This window comes from Cucurbita maxima, unplaced genomic scaffold (assembly GCF_002738345.1).
Source record: "Cucurbita maxima cultivar Rimu unplaced genomic scaffold, Cmax_1.0 Cma_Scf00010, whole genome shotgun sequence".
NCBI lineage: Eukaryota > Viridiplantae > Streptophyta > Magnoliopsida > Cucurbitales > Cucurbitaceae > Cucurbita > Cucurbita maxima.
Genome location: NW_019272026.1, coordinates 2464537 through 2484213, shown reverse-complemented (window position 1 = coordinate 2484213; position 19677 = coordinate 2464537). Strand labels below are relative to the sequence as shown.

General features: G+C 37.6%; 3 protein-coding genes across 3 annotated transcripts; 1 reads left to right on the top strand and 2 right to left on the bottom strand.

The window, feature by feature from the left end:
• Window positions 1-164: 164 nt before the first annotated feature.
• On the bottom strand, window positions 165-6793 carry LOC111485569 (proteinaceous RNase P 1, chloroplastic/mitochondrial-like). Its single transcript, XM_023132497.1, has 7 exons — window positions 6522-6793; window positions 3980-5244; window positions 2742-2831; window positions 2485-2666; window positions 1618-1738; window positions 695-763; window positions 165-601 (listed from the first exon to the last, which is right to left on the bottom strand). The coding sequence occupies exons 2-7, from the start codon at window positions 5171-5173 to the stop codon at window positions 494-496; spliced, it is 1764 nt and encodes a 587-aa protein (XP_022988265.1). The 5' UTR covers window positions 5174-5244; window positions 6522-6793; the 3' UTR covers window positions 165-493.
• Window positions 6794-9683: 2890 nt separating this feature from the next.
• On the top strand, window positions 9684-14838 carry LOC111485571. Its single transcript, XM_023132501.1, has 14 exons — window positions 9684-9917; window positions 10192-10314; window positions 10937-10993; window positions 11103-11210; window positions 11482-11565; window positions 11657-11775; window positions 11869-11970; window positions 12692-12808; window positions 13038-13106; window positions 13240-13306; window positions 13405-13458; window positions 13539-13628; window positions 13741-13779; window positions 14447-14838. Exons 1-14 carry the CDS (start codon window positions 9900-9902, stop codon window positions 14567-14569), a joined length of 1170 nt encoding a protein of 389 aa, XP_022988269.1. The 5' UTR covers window positions 9684-9899; the 3' UTR covers window positions 14570-14838.
• A 3025-nt stretch (window positions 14839-17863) lies between these two features.
• On the bottom strand, window positions 17864-18915 carry LOC111485573. The gene is made up of 3 exons (XM_023132505.1): window positions 18521-18915; window positions 18047-18426; window positions 17864-18001 (listed from the first exon to the last, which is right to left on the bottom strand). The coding sequence occupies exons 1-2, from the start codon at window positions 18611-18613 to the stop codon at window positions 18175-18177; spliced, it is 345 nt and encodes a 114-aa protein (XP_022988273.1). The 5' UTR covers window positions 18614-18915; the 3' UTR covers window positions 17864-18001; window positions 18047-18174.
• Window positions 18916-19677: the final 762 nt, after the last annotated feature.

Genomic DNA, 19677 nt, shown 5'->3' with positions numbered 1-19677 from the left:
TATTTTATTCCATCCCTCTCCTATACTTAAATGTATGACTTAAAACAGAAGTAAAATCAAACCAACCAAACTTATAAAGTCATCGATCGAAACATACGAACACAAATATCTTATCGTTTTAGGATATTCGTGTTACTGAGTCTAAAAGAATTTTAGCTCATTAGTGAATTGAATTAAATGAAAAGATTATCACAATTATGAAACGAATGAAGATACTGACAATGATTAAGAATATTTAGTTACAATGTCGTTAAACAAAAGAAGTTTTGAAAAAAAATGGCATCGAGCTCTATCTCTCATCTTTCTCTCCCCTCTCGGAAATGAGACAAAGGGAAGCTCCTCCCTCGTCTCATATATGAAACGAGGTAATGGCGATAGTAACACTGACAGAGTTGTGCGTTGGTGGAGGCTGCAACAGCCCTGGATAGGACGATGATATTAGCTACAGTAATACAAGACTTCCGAGACACCAAAATGCTATCAAACTCAAATATTAGTTCGAAGAAGTATCGGTGGCTCTGGTGGCACACAGCCATTGCTTTGGGGTCTCTAGATCATCATCGGTAGCTGTTGGAATGTGCCAACTTCCATTTTCACACTCCTGGAATAGATTCAACATCCATCAAATATCTAAAACACGAACACGAACGATGAATGTTCATATTTTAAAGATTTAGCACGTTAATTGTCGCACCTGAATGACAACTGAATAAGGCGGAGGCATGTGGAGTTTTAGTCCATCTCGTGATACCGACATTTGAATCTGCCAATCATTGGACGAAGTATTAAAACGACACCGCTTTTGATATAATCAAGGAAGAAAACATTGGTTTGAATTTACCAATATTTGGATTGATATTTAGACATGAACGGCTAATTGAGAGAAAAATCACAGATATCACGAGTTATTAAGTATTTTATGAAATTTCTTAATAAAAATGTAATAGCCCAAACCTACCGCTAGTATATATTATCCTCTTTAAGCTCTCTTTCGGGATTCCCCTCAAAGTTTTTAAAACGCATCTGCCAGTGAGAGGTTTCCACACCCTTACAAAGAATGTTTTGTTCTCCTCTCCAACCGACGTGGGATTTCACAATCCACTTACAAAGAATGTTTTGTTCTCCTCTCCAACTGACGTGGGATTTCACAATCCACCCCGCTTTGAGAGCCAGCGTCCTCGCTGACACTCGTTCCTTTCTCCAATCGATGTGGGACCCCCAATCCACCTCATTCGAGGCCCAGCGTCCTTGCTGGCACATCGCCTCGTGTACACCATCCCTTCGTGGCTTCTCCTCGCTGGCACATCGCCTCGTGTTTGGCTTTGATACCATTTGTAACGGCCCAAGCCCACCACTAGCAGATATTATCCCATTTGGGCGTTCCCTTTTGGGCTTGCTCTCAAGGTTTTTAAAGCGCATCTGTTAAGGAAATGTTTCCACATTTTTATAAAGAATGTTTCGTTCTCCTCCTCAACCAATGTCGGATTTCACATTTCAAAAGTAAAGTCACACGCACTTTTGCTCAAAGTGAACAATATTTGCACATGACTACGTGTGCGAGAGAGACATGCCAAGCCAAGCCTATGAAAAGAGAGGGAGAGAAATAATGAAAAATACCTGATGCTTTTCCTTCCATTGTGGGAAAAAGTTGTTGCCAAGCAATTGGAACAAGTGGTCTCTCATTTTATCGTTCGTCAGCAGAAAACATTTAAAGCGTACAGCAGCATATAGCCAGTACCTGTAGCACACACAGAATAGACTGGTTTGAATTCCTAGTAATCACCATTCATAAAGGGTACTCAACTTTCCAATGAAAGAACTTGAGCTCGTACTATTTAACAGCTCAAGTCCACCGCTAGTAAATATTGTCCGTTTTCTCCCATTACATATCTCCATCAGACTCACGGTTTTCAAACGCATCTACTAGGGAGAGGTTTCCACACCTTATAAGGAATGTTTAGTTTCCCTCTCCAACGGATGTGGGATCTCACAATCCACCCCCCTTGAGAATCCAACGTCCTCACTGACACACCGCCCAGTATCTAGCTCTGATACCGCTTGTAACGCCCCAGACCCACCGCTAGCAGATATTGTCCGCTTTGTCTCATTACATTATCGTCGTCAAACTTAGTGTTAAAACGCATCTACTAGGAAGAGGCTTCCACACCCTTATAAGAAATGTTTCGTTTTCCACTCCAACCGATATGAGATCTCACAATCCACCCCCCTTGAGGGTCCAACGTCCTCGCTAGCACACCGCCCAGTATCAGGCTCTGATACCATTTGTAACAGCCCAAGCCCACCACTATCAAATATTGTCCGCTTTGTCTCGTTACGTATCACCCTCAGACTCACAGTTTTAACACGCGTCTATTATGAAGAGGTTTCCACGATCCTTATAAGGAATGTTTCGTTTCCCTCTCCAACCGATGTGGGATCTCCAGGTTTTCAACTATTCAAGTAAATAACTAGAAAGATGAATACCAGTCATCATTGGACCCATGAGGGGTAGCATAGAGCGCACCACAATCTTTCCATGACTCTATTAATCTCTTGTTATTAGGATTCAGTGCAGGACCTCCAGTAACACGACTTCTATGTAAAATTATGAGTGGCATTCTCTTTGTAGGGCTCAGTTGACGCATTTGATATACAACCCTTTTGAGCTGCAATTAGAAGATAGTATATTTCAGTACCAATCAAATTAAACACAGAAAAAGTAAGACCTAAAGATATATCACCTGGATAAAGCTGAAATGATGTTGATTAATAAGACCAACGTTGGCACCATCAATTACAGCATCAAAAGGACCATGCCTTTCAAGCCACTCCTGAAGTATTTCACCTTCAAACTAGTCAGATTTTTGCCAACATAAATTAACATGTTACTTTTCTAAAGAAAAGATGTAAAACAGAGAGAACCACTATGGATTGACTAAGTGAACCATAAGAGCCATGGAAATATAGAGGGCTTAGGAAGGAATAGGTTTAAGCCGTGGTGGCCCCCTGTATGACTCAAGCCCACCGCTAGCAGATATTGTCCTATTTGAGCTTTCCCATTCGGGCTTCCCCTCAAGGTTTTTAAAATGTTTTTGTATGGAAGAGGTTTCCACCCTTATAAAGAATAATTCGTTCTCCTCCCCAACCAATGTGGGATCTCACAATCTACCCCACTTCAAAGTCCAGCGTCCTTGCTGACACACCGCCTCGTGTCCACCCCCTTCGGGGCTCAGCCTCCTCGCTAGCACATTGCCTAATGTCTGGCTCTGATACTATTTGTAATAGCCCAAGCCCACCGCTAGCAAATATTATCCTCTTTCGGCTTTCCCTTTCGAGCTTCCCCTCAAGGTTTTTAAAATGTATCTGCTAGAGAGAGATTTCCACACCTTTATAAAGAATGTTTCATTCTCCTCCCCAACCAATGTGGGATCTCACAACCCACCCCCCTTCGAGACCCAACGTTCTTGTTGGCACCCCCCTTCGGGGCTCAGCCTCCTCGCTGGCACATCGCCTGATATTTGGCTCTGATACCATTTGTAACAGCCCAAGCCCACCGCTAGCAAATATTGTCCTCTTTCGGCTTACCCTTTCGTGCTTCCCCTCAAGGTTTTTAAAACGCTAGGGAGAGGTTTCCACACCCTTATAAAAAATACTTGTTTCTCCTCCCCAACCAATGTGGGATCTCACACAACCTATCTAGGATTTAATATCTTATGGATTTCATTGGCAACCAAATATAGTAAGGTCATAAGATTGTCCCGTGAGAATAGTCGAGATGTGCACAAGTCAGCTTGGATAGTCACGGATGAAGGGAAAAAAAGAGAGAGACCATCGTAACAAAAGCCCCTACAAAGGGGTATGCAGCAACAACAAAGAAGAGGAGATGCAATATGGGAAACTTACGTTGTGAGCTTATCACTCCACGAACAATTAAGACTTCAAATCATAGAATCTGGGGATGACAGAAGAACTATCATACCTGGAATCTATTAAATTCAGCTTTAACTTCTCGTTCGCAAGCCAACTTGGTCAACGAGGCAGCAAAGTTTTCAGTTTCTTTCGGATCAATATCGATGCAAACAAGTTTCTGACCACACGACTGACAAACGCCACTATCGTCCATCACAGTTCTCACGAGCCTCCACTTCCCGCTACCGAGCCAGCCTTGTCCATGCCACCCTCCACCTCGTTTAACGATTCCTTCCCTAACCTCGTTCACATCCCAACGTTTAACACCAACATCTGCTGCACATTCAGAATTAAACCAATCTTCAATAACTTTAGCAGTAGGTTCAGAGACCTGCCTCACTGTTCTTCTTAACCGAAGCAGCAACTCGTAGACCTTATCGGCCTTCTTCACATCAGAACTGAGTTTTAGAAGAGCAGAAAGCTCGGGTTCTTCGGGTTGCACCTCAGCTGCAGCCATGTGGGAATCGACTTCATAAGCTTCTTGAGGCATTAGCTTCCTACAGAAACCAAAAAGTGCTGGTCCATATGACCTCAATCTTGGTGCAATATCATAATCCTTCATCTGCTTCACCAAAGAAAAAGCCATTTCTGGATCATCCCTTGCAGTTGCCAATCTTGCAACACTAGTAAATGTCGCTTCGTTTGGGGATACTTTATCGGTCATCATTTGCTGAAAAATCTCGAAACCCCTACTCAAGCCCACGCTTAATACATCGATATCCTCACTTGTTTCAAGCGAGCTCGATGAAGAACACAAATACAGCAATACATTATAATGATGTTGTTCAAGCTTGATGCCATTACTCCGTGCCTCGTCGTAAAGCTGCAGTGCTTCAACAACTTGTCCATTCTTTGAGCACATATCTAATTTATGTTTAAGCACTCTCTCAGGTGATTCCTTGAGGGCTTTTTTCCTTGATCTGTTCGAGATTTTATCGGTAGAAGATGCTGAGGATTCGTGAACAGACGAAGTGGAAGCTAAAGCAACAGTACATAAATATCTAGCTGCGTGTATAGAGAAGTAACTGTTGCAACTACATTTCAGTATATTTTTTGAAAATACAGTCGACCGACGGCTATGGACTTGGAGGCTAGCTCGAAAAGTATTCTGGCCGGGAAATATCCATGGAATTTTAGTGAAGTATGAAAAGAAAGGAGAAGTCTTTACAAGTGAAGGCATAAGTGAACTTCTTAAGGTTGTCATTCCTATACAGTAATCCAGAAGATTTTCATGGCACTAGAATCAGCAAGAACAGATGAACAACCCACGTTCATCTGAAAAATTAATGAAATAGAAATATGGTAAGCATAGTCTACCAACATCTTACATAGAACACTACAAATAGAAATGAATTTGTACCACTTTCAATTGACTTATACAAAAAATTGGAAACAAAACTCAGAACATTGCAATGCAGGTGATGAAAAACTATAGCAAACCATAAACAAATGAAAGAAGAAATTGCAAAACTAATGTTGCAAACTTAATCTTGTTTACAAGAAACAGCCAAGTTATATGTATTTATAGCCTCCTTTGAGGATCCTCTAATCACACGCACGAGATAATATAAAAGCTTAAAAGCATAGCCAATTCAGTAGCATTGTAACAGCCCGAGCACATCGCTAGCAGATATTGTCCATTTTGGAATTTCCCTTCAAGGTTTTTAAAACGCGTCTGCTAGGGAGAGATTTCGACACCCTTATAAAGAATGCATCATTCTCCTCCCCAACCAATGTGGGATCTCATAATCCACCCCGCTTCAAGGCCTAGCATCCTCACTAGCACATCACCCAGTGTTTGGCTCTGATACCATTTGTAATAGCCCAACCACACCGCATGCAAATATTGTCCTCTTTGGACTTTTCCTTTCAGGCTTTCCCTCAAGGTTTTTAAAACGCGTATACTAGGAAGAGGTTTTCTACCCTTATAAAGAATGTTTCATTCTCCTCCTCAACCGACGTGGGATCTCACAATCCACCCTCCTTCAGGGCCTAGTATCCTTGCTGGCACATCGTCTGGTGTTTGGCTCTGATACCATTTGTAACAGTCCAATCACACCGCTAGCATATATTATCCTCTTTGAGCTTACTCTGAAGGTTTTTAAAGCGTGTATACTAGGGAGAAGATTTCACACCCTTATAAATAATGTTTCGTTCTCCTCCCCAACCGATGTGTATCTCATAAGCATAGCATCAGATTAGCATTTCATTTAAAGGTATCACGCCAAGTTCCAAAAACAAGGTTTTAAATACCTATATCAATAAAACCATCAAAAACAACTCAAGGGAAATAGCAATAGAAATTTCCCCAGAACGTCCATGTCAATGGATATTTCTAAAGAATCAAAATGCACAATACATATATGAAGTTTTAGGTTCAGACATTATCTATACTTGGTTCATATTTTTAGATTCGATTAACCCAACCCATTATGTCAATACTGAACCCTGTTCCAAATTCGATTCACCCATAACCCATTGTCGGGAAGGTGAATAGAGATAGAAAATCATTCAAAACTCATTCATTAAGCAAACCTAGTTTCTGAACTCACACGAATTGGGTAGCGCTTCAACCGCAGAATCCCCTGACGAGAACCTTCAACAATGAGCCAATCAATCAACCTCAGACGGTAAGCAGCGAACTCGACGGCTTGCTCGCGACAAGCTCAGACGACAGGAACTGATAGCAGCAACTCCACGAAGGCGAACTCCGACGACTTTGGAGAAGCAGTGATTGAGCGTTGAAGATCGAAGTAAGGAGAAGATTAGCACAGTATCTTTGCCTGGGTTGGAATTGCAGAGATTATTTTGTGTTTTTAGGGTAAACGAATTTCAAAAGTTTGGATAATAAGTTTAAAAAAATCTCAAAAATACTCTTAAAATTTAAAAATAAAAATTCAAAATATTTTATTTTCTAACACCAAATTCAAAAAAAAAATACATCTTTTCTTAGTCGGCCTTTCAATCAATCTCGTTATTTCGATCTTCTAAAATCCCTTTCAAGATATGGTTGCACTCGAGTGGAGTAACTTAATCAACACTCGTTCATCCAATAGTTGATCTTTTATCCATTTTTTAACTTGTTTAATCGTTATAGTGTGTAATAATACAAGTCCACTGCTAACAGATATTATCTGTTTTGACTCGTTACATATCGCTGTTGGTTTTACAATTTTAAAACACGTCTATTAAAGGGAGGTTTTCACACCCTTAAAAGGAATGTTTCGTTTCTCTCTCGAACCGATGTGGGATCTCACATAGTGCGAGTTAAACAAATAAGTCTTTCATCCGGTCTTTAGTATCGTTCCTCCTTACTTAACTCTTACATTAATTTGATAATTGCTAAGTGAATAATGAGTTAAAAAGGGAGATATGACGTGTCATATGGTTTAATACCATTTATTTTATAATTAAAAATATATAATTTAATAAAGGATAATTTTTATATTTTGAAAACTAAGGATTATAGATATTTATAATTAAAATTTATTACTGGTAATTAATTGCAAGTGGCATATTTTGTAAATTGTTAACATACTCAAGGGATACAATAGTCCAAAAAAGTTTTTAGAAGTAGATTTGGAGGTCCAAAGTGGAATATATCATCGGGCCCGCCATTAAGGATGTACATGGTCCAGGTTGAGTTGGGTTGGGTTGGGTTGAGAGATTTTTTTTTATCTAACCTAAGAGTTCGGGTTGGTTAGATTGATAACTCAACCCAACCTGAAATTTTTCACAACCCAACTCAACCTTCTATTTTCGGTTGAGTTTAATTTTTTTTAAAGAGTTTTATTATTCATAATTTATAATTATTTCGATATAATCTTAAATAAAATATATTAAAATTTATAATTCTAACTCTTATAAAATAAAATATATAATTTTAAGGTCTAATATTCATATTAATTAAATAATATTATTATAATTTAAAATAAATATAGTTTGAATAATTTTATCAAAATTTCAAGCCATATAAACCTTCCCGAGTTGTATTTAATTTTTTTGTAATGAAAAAAACGTTCCCATGTTATTATGAAAAGTCAAAGTCAACCTCTATACAAATGTCACCCTCCAAATCATGCTCGGCACATGGTTTAATCAACCTATTATAAAAAATTAAAAAATAATATTAATATCGAATGCTCTAAACTTTATCTATTGATTGTAACGTTGAATTTAAAATATAGATTCAATCATGAATACATGAAGCTGTCACAACAGTGTAATAGACCGAAAAATAAAGCGAAAAGTCCGAATAAAGGAAGAGTACACAAATTAGTCAGGACCACATTCGAACGAGAGCGATCCTAAAAATAAGATATTAAGAAAAACTAAAACAAATTGAAAGTTACTATCTATATCAATAAGGTATGTTTGAGTATATATATATAAAAATATATATTACCTATCAAAAAAAAAAAAAAACTCAAAAAAAAACATTAAAAACTCAAAAAAAAAAAAAGAAAAAAAAACAAATAGAAATATTTATTTTTTGAATTTTTTTTGAATGGTCAATTTTGGTAGCTTTATTTTTACTAATTATTAAATTTAATTGGTGTGGTTTCCATAAATCATAAATTTAGCTAGACAATAATATGCGAAAATCAATAATAAATTCATTAAAAAAATTAATTTTAAGATTTATTGAACATTTAAAATAATAAAAAAAAGAATAAATGAAAGTAAATATGTATTTAACGGTAATTATTTGACACGTACACAAACCAACTTATTGAGTAAATAAATAAATAAATAAATAAATAAAAGATAATGTTTTGAAACATACATATATTAATTATTTCGTATACAATATAGTTTTCTTGTTTATTTTTTGAGTGGTGGGTCCCATTAACTTTTACTCCATTTTTTAATTATATAATTTATTTCATTTGCGTAGAAAATAGGAAATATATTATTCTAAGTACAAAAATAATGTGAATATTTAATTATATTCATGTCATTACTATTATTATTTTATTTTTTAATATTCACTGGTAATAGAGATATTTATTTAATCTCCGAGGAGACATAAAAAAATAATAATAAAAAAATATTTGAAAATGTGAAAGATAAATAAAATATTAATATTTTTTATGGTGGAGTATTATTATATTAATAATATGAATAATTATATGATGATTTGGTCCAACTATTACTGCCAATAATAATAATAATAATAATAATAATAATAATAATAATAATAAAAATGAAAGTAAAGCGCCGTTCGATAATAAATAAAATAATGCAATAACAGCCAACATCATTCCAACAACATTTTCGACAGCGTCATACGTGGTAATTAATTAATTATCTATTTATTTATTTTAACACTGTTTTTATAATAATCTAAACATAATTCAATTATCCGACCATAATTCAATTATCTGAAATAAAAAGAAAAAAGAAAAAGAAAATCAAATTGGGTAACGTACAATTATAAATTAATTACGAAAATAAAACCTACAAATATTTAAATAAGATAAATAAGATGTGTGTTTATTTTCAAATATTTAATTAAATTCGATAAGAAATAATAAATAATAAAAACAATTTTGAAGATCATGAATTATTATAAAAAAAAAAGCAAAATTCAACCAATCATACCGAAACACGTGTTTTTTTAAAAAAAATATCCTTAGTGTAATTAACGTTACTCCTTGTAAAACGGGTTGCCTCAATTTTTCCATAATTATCATTTCTCTTCCAAAAAAAAAAAACTGAAGAATCTGTTTCATTTCTCTCTCTCTCTCTCCCTAATGACTTTCCTTCTCTTCCACGTCTCCTTTTAAATTCATTTCCCGACGAGGGCAACATTGTGGATGTTGTGGCCGAGTGTTTTCCGGTGAACGTTGTTGGGTATTGAAATTTGTGCAGTTTTCGCCTCTTTTCTGTCTCTTTTCATACCAATCTATCTTGAATTTCATGGAAACATGAAGTTCTCCGGTTGTGTAAGCACCCTACCCCTTTTCTTCTTGAATGAACTTTTGTTTTTTAACCGATTCAATTGGGTTTGATTTGATTTGATTTGGGGTTCTTTTGGGTGTTTTTTAATCCAACAGTTTAATAGAAACCAATCAACAAATAATGGGTGTTCTTCAATGATTTCCATCGTTACTGAAAATTAATCATACCCTTTGTTTTGTGGGGTTTAAGATGCTTGTGTATCTGTTCCTGTGGGCATGATTTTGTTTCATTGCTTATTTTGAGTTGTTTTCTTTGCAGTTGCCCTTACTTGCAGAGCAAAAAAGTAGGCATTCTTGTTTTTGTACCCTTCTTCCAGTCACTACTTTGCTTTGTCTTGTATTGTTTGTGGGGAGTGCATATATAGCACCAGATTACAGAGAGGTATGCTTTCTTGCTCTTGCTCTTGCTGATTTTCATGTGTTGTGGTTGCTCTCTCTATGAATCCTGTGTTGTAGCTCATCGTTGTAGCAAGCACCAAGGGTTGCCTTTGTGGTCGAAGCTTGAGATGTTGTCGAAAACTTAATAACTTAGAAGTTTAGTTGGCTTTAGGATGGGTGGGCGATGTTCCTTTTCAAAGAGTAGAATTGAAATATAGCGTCGAATAAGTTGGTGTAACTGTTAGTTCTATGGTGGTGAACTCAATGGAGTCGGTTATAGTGTTGAAATAGACTAGACGTGCTCTTTTTTTCTACAGGGGATCGTAATGTCTTTCTATGGAATTGCATGTCTCTTTATTAGCTAGCTCCTATTTGTGGTGCACAATTTTGTGGAATGTAGGTAGCGGTTATGATTGATTCGGTAGAAAAGAAGGAATAGTGTCTTTTTCTCGTTGGATTTTCTTGGAAAAAATCTCGGGCCTCTAGAATGATAGTACTTGTCAACTTCTGGTGGCATTTGCACAGAGTTCATTATTAGTACAACATATTTCATGCCACACTATCAGTGTTTGAAAGGATTTTAACTCATTGAACTCTAGAATGACATGGTTCTTCTTCTTCTTCAGAAAATCTCTAACTGGGGAATAGATGGTTTTGTCAGATCAAAGTTCAATAAATGTGAGGTTCGTTCGATATTGTTACAAGAACGAACAACTTTTTGTATCAATCTTCTCATATTTATATGACATTAGTGATTTATACCTTCGATGCTCATGTTTTTTGTTTCATTAGAATCAATGTAGACCAAATGGAAGTGACCCGCTACCTAAAGACATTGTTGTCACTGGATCTAACTTGGAAATGCGACCGCTGTGGGGTGCGTCGAAGCGTTCTTATCAGGTCATGGATCAAGATAATCTTCTTCAAATTCCTTAGACTTTCCTTCTGCTAGTGTGAGGAAATGTGATCAATGTTACTTATCTAAGAGGGAATGTTATTAGAGTGAGTTTAGGAGATTTTTTCTTTTAAAAGCACCAACAAGGGCTTCATGTAACAACACTTTCTATCAAATTTCTTGTTTATGCTCATAATGAACACTTAAAGTTCATACTTGTGCTTGTTGATTCTCTTATCTTGATTCTTGTACTGATTTGTGCATAACTTGAAACAGAAACCCGTTAACGTATCGAGTAATTTATTTGCCGTGGCCGTCGGGATTAAACAAAAAGATCTTGTGAATACAATGGTAGCAAAGGTATGAGGAGAGGTATAATCATATGCTAAATTCAAAGCTATCCTGTTAATTTGTGGCCATTTATCTGTAATTTTTCACAACTATTCAACAGTTTCTAGCTAGCGACTTTGCTGTGATGCTTTTCCATTATGATGGTATCGTGGACAAATGGAAGGAATTTGAGTGGAGTAATCGTGTAGTACATGTGACTGCAATCAATCAAACTAAGTGGTAGGTTCTTATTACATATGTTTTGTTCATTCTATTTATGAAAGTTGCTGAGTTTCACTCTGTTTCATTGGTTCTTGATCTGGTGATGTCTAGGTGGTTTGCCAAGCGCTTCTTACATCCTGATATTGTAGCAGCATATAATTACATCTTTCTTTGGGATGAGGACCTTGGAGTTGACAATTTCAATCCTAAAAAGTAAGTTGGGTTCAATTTGTTTGATGAAAACAAAACGGTCGGTTGGAGAGAGAAATGGAGCATTTCTTATAAGGGTGTGGAAACCTCTCCCTAATAGACGTGTTTTAAAACTGTGAGACTGACGGCGATATGTAACGGGCTAAAGTGGACAATATCTGTTGGTGGTGGGCTTGGGCTATTACAAATGGTATCAGAGCTAGACACCGGCCGGTGTGCCATCGAGGACATTGGGCCCTCAAAGGGGGTGGATCGTGAGATTTCATATTGGTTGGAGAGAGGGATGAAACATTCCTTATAAGGGTGTGGAAACCTCTCCTTAACATACGTTTTTTAAACCGTGAGGCTGACGGTGATACGTAACGGGCTAAAGTGGACAATATCTGTTAGCGGTGGGCTTGGGTTGTTAGAAATGACATCCGAGCCAGACACCGGGCGGTGTGCCAGCGAGGATGTTGGGCCCTCAAGGGAGGTGGATTGTGAGATCGCATATCGGTTGGAGAGGAACGAAGCATTCCTTATAAGGGTGTGGAAACCTCTCCCTAACAGACGCTTTTTAAACCGTGAGTGATAGCGATACGTGGGCCAAAATGAACAATATCTATTAGCGGTGGGTTTGGGCTGTTACAAGATGTTGGGCTCTTTCAATAGTCTCCTAACAACTACTAACTTCCAAGAGATCAAAGATGCTGAACTGTTTCAATGTTTGTCTCCCCGTTATAAGGTATGTACATATTATTGAAAGTGAAGGGCTAGAGATATCACAACCAGCTCTTGATCCACTCAAATCAGAGGTGCACCATCAAATTACTGCACGTGGGAGGCGATCGAAAGTGCACAGGTCTTCTCCCCGTTCCCTGTTTTCGTATGAACTGATTTGTATTAACTTTCCATGAAAGCAAGAATCTCATAGCTTCTTCACAGTGGAGTAAAATAACAGATCAAGTCATTACATGTTCATATTTCACCTTTTGAAGTCATTGATCATTGACATTTTGATACATTGTTTATATGCTTTCATCAGTTGTTTACTACTGTGTGGTTCTATCTTTGGTCTGTCATTTATGCAGGAGAACTTACAAACCTAGTAATGGTGGAAAAGGTTGTGATATCAACAGTACAGCCCCTCCATGCACTGGGTAAGCGCAGCTACCCGAAGCTCTATGCTTTCGTTTGAATGTTTTTTTGAGGGAATGTCTCAAGATAGATACCTTTTATAGACCTGTGCTTGAGTGCAAAGTGTTTCTGCCTGAAAAGTTAGATCTGTTGCAGATGGATCGAAATGATGGCCCCGGTTTTTTCCCGAGCGTCATGGCGTTGTGTTTGGTATATGATCCAGGTGGGTGCTACCCTTTTCTTGGCCTGTCATACATTATTCAACTAAACGAAAGTCAAAATGTATCGTTTTAATCAAAATACGTTTCTTTTGCTGAACAGAATGATTTGATCCATGCTTGGGGCTTAGATATGCAACTGGGATATTGTGCACAGGCAAGAGTTTCTACTTGCAGTCATCTTGTTTTCCTTTAATTTTCTTCTGCTGTTTGAAATATTGGGTCGTTTCCCAACAGGGTGATCGAACAAAGAACGTCGGTGTCGTTGACTCCGAGTATGTAATCCATCATGGACGACCGACGCTCGGTGGTCCAGAAGAAAATGAGGTTGAAAATATGATAGTTTTATAATTTTACTTGTAGCAACGTAGTTATTGCTTTCATTATGATTTCTTAAGCCTCATGATCATCAAATAACAGAAGTTCTCTACAATTGCAGACATCTTCAAAGTCTCCTGTAAAGGATCATAGAGCTGATGTAAGTTCTTGCACACGCAATTCACTTTCATTTGTTTCTTTAGCCTCGTTTAATGCCTCTGATGAACTATTCTGGTTTTGATACTTAATCATAAATGCCACCCGTGATAATAATATGCTGATAATCATGGTCCCCAAATGATTTTGTAACGGCCCAAGCCCACCGCTAGCAGATATTATCCTCTTTGGACGGTTCCTTTCAGGCTTCCCCTCAAGGTTTTTAAAACGCGTCTATTAAGGAGAGGTATCCACACCTTTATAAGGAACGTTTCGTTTTCCACTCAAACTGGTATGAGATCTCACAATCCACCCCCTTGGGAGCCAGAGTCCTCATTGGCACATCGCTCGATGTTTGGCTATGATATCATTTGTAACAACCCAAGCCCACCGCTAGCATATATTGTCCTCTTTGGGTTTCCTCTCAAAGTTCTTAAAACGTGATTGCTAGAGAGAGGTTTCCACACCCTTATAAAGAATGCTTCGTTCTCCTCCCTAACTGATGTGAGATCTCACAGATTTTTTTGGGGGTGGGTGGTGGGTGTGTATGTCTGTGATAACTCGGAGGAATCTGATGAAACAATCCTCTTAGGCTTATTGTCACGTCGAGTCTACATTTGTTTCGTTTCTTGTCTATTTATTATCTTTGAATTCAATTTTTATTCATGCAGGTAAGAAGGCAGTCCTATATTGAACTAGCTGTATTTAGAAAAAGATGGCAAGAGGCTGCTGAGCAAGATGAGTGCTGGCATGATCCATACCCAGAGACAATGGATGGCAACACCACTTTATAAGACGATCATACGACGAACTGGTACGTTCTTGTAACAATGTAGATCGTCATTGAAGCTTAGAATATAGAAACTTTCATGGCCATTGGTATTGAAGGACAAGGAGGAAACAATGATTGTTTATCAGAAATATATGCAGCGGATAGCTTAACACGAAACCTCGGGTATGAGCTTCCGATCTCGTGGTGTTCTGTATTTAAAATGCTGTAAATTTCAACTTCTTCTGTTGAAATATGTTTTTAAGTATTACCGGGGTATACCATTTAGAGTTGTATTGGAAAGAAACTAGAAACAAGAATAGAAAGAGAGTATGAAGGGCATAAATCAAGCAAAGAAGAACTGTGAAAATATTGAAGAGAGTTTATGCATTGTGAAGTCGATTGAGTTCGAAACACCTTTTGTAAAAGAACTAGGCTGCTAGAGAACCCGACCCTTCTTTCGCCTTAAAGGAGAGTACAAGATCTTATAAGAGTGCGAAGTACTTTCTCTAGTAGATGCATTTTAAAACCTTGAGGGGAAGCCTTTGAAGCGAAAGCCAAGGACAATATATGCTAGCGATGGGCTTGAGCTATTACAAATAGTATCAAAGGTAGACACCGGGCGGTGTGCCAGCGAGGATGCTGGGCCCTCAAGGGGGTGGATTGTGAGATCCCACATTGGTTGGAGAAGGAACAAAACATTGTGGAAAACTTTTCCTAGGAAGTCCTTGAAAGAAAAAGCCTAAAGAGGACAATATCTATTAGTGGTGAGCTTGGGCTATTACACCCGAATACCTTACACAAACTTGGTTGTTAGAAACTCGACCCCTTTCTCGCTCGAGGATGAGAGTACAAAATGACCTCCTCGATGTCTTGCAAACATACTCGAGCTCCACTCGTAGGGTAAACCAAATACCTGCCACCAACTTCGGTTTGTTTTCCGTTATAGGGCAAATATAATGAACTTTTAGGTACCGAGTGTCTGAAATGCTTTATTTTGGCCTTCAAACTTTGTTTTAATATCCACTTCGATGATTGATCTGTAATGAAAATATTATATGGCACCCTACGAATTTTTTTCCTTAAGGGTATTTTCGAAACGTTATTAAAAAAAATAAAATATAAACTTTTTATATAAAATATAAAGTTTAAGGGTATTTTTATTAATTCATCGAAATATAATATTTTGAACCTCCAAATAAAAAAAGAAAAGAAAAAAGGATTTTTCTGTCCACTTCCAACAGAAGCAACTTTGGGTGTTTCCCATCAGTTCCTATATAAGAACAACAGGAACTTTAAGACTGCCACTTTTGTTCTTCAGCGGCTATTTTTAACTGAGCAACAGAGAAGACAACAAAAGTCACCCCCTAGATTCTTTCCCGTTTTCAAAAGTATACCTATGAAGCACGGGCGTGCTAGCTGCATTGGCATATTCGTGTCAGGTAAGTATATCTATGAAGCACCGACGAGTTAACTTAGACAGCGTATTCGTGTCTGACACATGTCAAAGTACTTGATAAGTATCAAATATTTGTTCATCAAAATAGACTTGTGTTAGACAGCGTATTCGTGTCCGACAAATGTCTACGTTGGTTGGAGAGGGGAACATACCATTTTTAAGGTGTAAAAATGTCTCTTTAGTAGACGTGTAATAAGAAAGCCGATAAGGAAAAGCCCAAAAATCTTGAGGGAAAGCCCGAAAGATAGTATTAAATTCATTGTCTTTCCATTCTCACTCTCTCGAAAACTTGGGCGGAGGGGGTGAGGCGTGTCGATATGTTCTCATATTTCCTACATCACATTTCTTCTATTTGTGAACATCTCATGTCCTATGTTACATCGTTTTCATTCTCAAGCAGCTATAGTTTACTATAGTTTAGTTACAAGACTAAGTCACGTATTCACATACAAGGCTTCACACAAGCATAAAATAAGCACCATATAGAAAAACAATAACCATACTCGAGGCTCGGGTCAACCAACCTCGATGACTAGAAAAAGAGAAACAAAAGTAGAATTTGTAAAGAGAAGCACATACTGTACCGGGTCGATACCAAATACCGTACAAGTACGTATGGATGAATGATACATAAATTAGGCATCTTGGAGTAGTAGTTTAAAGGGTATGAAGGGCATAAATCAAGCAAAGAAGAAAACAAGACAACAAGTTAATAGTTATTTGTCCTCAAGGCATCACATGGGGTGTTCCATCAAAGAAAGAGGAGAATTAGATTCTTCAAACACTTTTCTCAATGCACTTAATGTTGATATAACTTCTAAGTTGTACACCCTTGTCTCTTTCCTACATCACTCCACAAATGTGCAGGAAAGTCGAGCATTTTTCGTTCTTTTGCCTACCCGAAAACGAAGCTAACAGCTTCATCACATTATGAATATTTCATGCTCGGAGTCTTGAAGAAGACACCGAGTTAAAAATGAAGAAGAATGCAATAGCTTTGTGAGGTTCCACATCGGTGGGAGAGGGAAAACAAAGCATTCCTTATAAGGGTATGAAAATCTCTCCCTACTAGACGTGTTTTAAGACTGTGACGCTAACAACGGTACGTAACGGGCCAAAGCGGACAATATCTATTAGCGGTGGGTTTGGGCTGTTACAAATGGTATCAAAGCCAGACACCGAGCGGTGTGCCAACGAGGACACTAAGCCACCAAAGGGGGTGGATTGTGAGGTCTCACATCAGTTGGAGAGGGGAATAAAACATTCCTTATAAGGGTGTGGAAACCTCTTCTTAGTAGACACATTTTAAAACCGTGAGGCTGACAACGATACGTAACGAGCGAAAGCAGACAATAGCTACTAGCAGTGGATTTGAACTGTTACAAATTGTATCAAAGCCAGACACCGGGCGTTGTGCTAGTGAGGACACTAAGCCCCGAAAGAGGGTGGACTGTGAGGTCTCATATCAGTTAGAGAGGGGAACAAAACATTCCTTATAACGGTGTGGAAACCTCTCCCTAACAAATGCATTTTAAAACTATGAGGCTGGTGGCGATACATAACGAGCCAAAGCAAACAATATCTACTAGCGATGGGTTTGAGCTGCTACAAGCTTTTACGGTGGGTATAGATTAGTCTCACAAACGTTGACAAAGTTACACATAAGGAACTATAAACAATGTTTACACTACTCTCACTCCTCCATCCCCTCAACTCAGCCCCCACCAAACAAAAGATATGGATGTACACAACAAAGGAAGCATATTCTTATTCAGTTTATAAAGAAATGGAGAGAAGTTGATTGGTGTCTTATCAAACCATGACTCTAAGACACTAGAGGTATCAATCAAACTAAACAACTAGTAGCAAAGAGCCTCAAAGCAATCATCAAATAACTTGAATAAGCTAACAAGTTTTAGAACAAGAACAAACACAGGTCACTTACAGAGAATCTATACAACATCAAGGCCTCTAAGAACGGCTAGTTTTATAACTCTACGATAAATCTTGGAACTAAGAGGGTCAAGAATTAATTTCAGGACAGAGTTCTTCAAATCAATCATTTCCAGAACAGAGCAACAGAGATAACAAATGACCAAGATCATCATCATCATCATATATATATATATATATATGCAAGGAAATTTCAGAGAGATATATGAATGTATAAGCTAGAGATTGCATCCAAAGCAATTACAGGATTTAGGAGTGAAAGAGCAAAACCCAAATGGTCTGTTGGGGATGTTGCAATTGATAGCATAACAACAAGGAGATGGCAAGCACAGGCCCTTAGCCCCACCACAGCAAGTACAAGGAGCACATACTTGGAAGCTCCCCAGTTTTCTTCTAGTTTCATTCATCTCCATCATCGTCATTTTCCCCTCCTCGATCAGTGGCACCATCGCTGCCACAGACCCATTTGACTGAGAAACAAATTTTAAGAAACCCATTATATAAACCTCATGAAAAGGAAAATGAGATCGATGAATTACAGGAAATGGTGAAAAGGGAACTCACTTGAGTGAAACTTAGTTCGTTTCCAGTCGCAAAATCGGCGAGAAAAAGCAAAAAAACGAGGGAGAATCCAGCGCCATATCTAGACAACATCATGCAAGAACTCCAAAGGAAATCGATAACAACGCTGAAATGGTGGGTTTTAAGAAGTTGTAAGGGAGAAGGATTCAGAAGATGGAGAAATTTTGAGATGGGGTTTTCGAATTTGGGAGAAAAATCATGGAAATTAAGGGTTTAGAGGCGAGATTTTGTGCCGATGGTGAGCGGAGCGCGAAGCCCAGTGGTGGAATTGGTGCGATTGGCGGAATGTCTTTCGATTTCTATTGTTTAAAGAAACGAAAAGAAAGGAAATATTATGGTGATCTTCGTAATGGGCTTTCGGCTGAGAATGAATGTGAGATGTGATTATGTTAAAAATCTGATTAAGTAGATTTCTTCGCTTTAAAATAATGTCATTCCGACATCATTAATCAGCTGCTACTGTGACCCTCTTCCTAAATCCCAACACTAATTAAATATTCGGAATAAAATACCATTTTTTACCCTTTAACTTATAGTCGAGAGTTATGTATCATCGTCTATATTATCGTCAGTCTCACGATTTTTAAAACATTCTATTAAAGAGAAGTTTTCACACCCTTATAAGAAATGTTTCGTTTACGGCCCCTTGGATGGAGCCAACATCTTTGCTGTCACACTGTTCTTGGCTTTAATATTATTTATAACAGTCCAAGCTCACTACTGGCAAATATTGTCCACTTTGGCCCGATTAATAACCGTCTCATGATTTTTAAAACGCATTTGGTTGGGAGAGATTTCCACACCCTTACAAGAAATATTTCGTTCTCGAATCTCAACAGTATATGTGTATATTCAAAATTAAAGTGATTGCTATCACTAAACTTAAAAATTCATTAAAATAGTAATAAAAAAATTAACTAAAAATTCAAATGTTTTTTTTAACGAAAACGAAAACGAGTACGATTATCAAAAATAAAAAATAAAATAGTTATCGAATGGAATCTTATCTATTGAACTAATTACTCGAATCGATAATACGTTATGGTTGTATAAGAACGATGATTTGATGGGCATAAAAAAAGTATGCATGCCATAATGAGTAAGCATGAGAGCATCCAAAACGTCCATAGTTTTTGAAA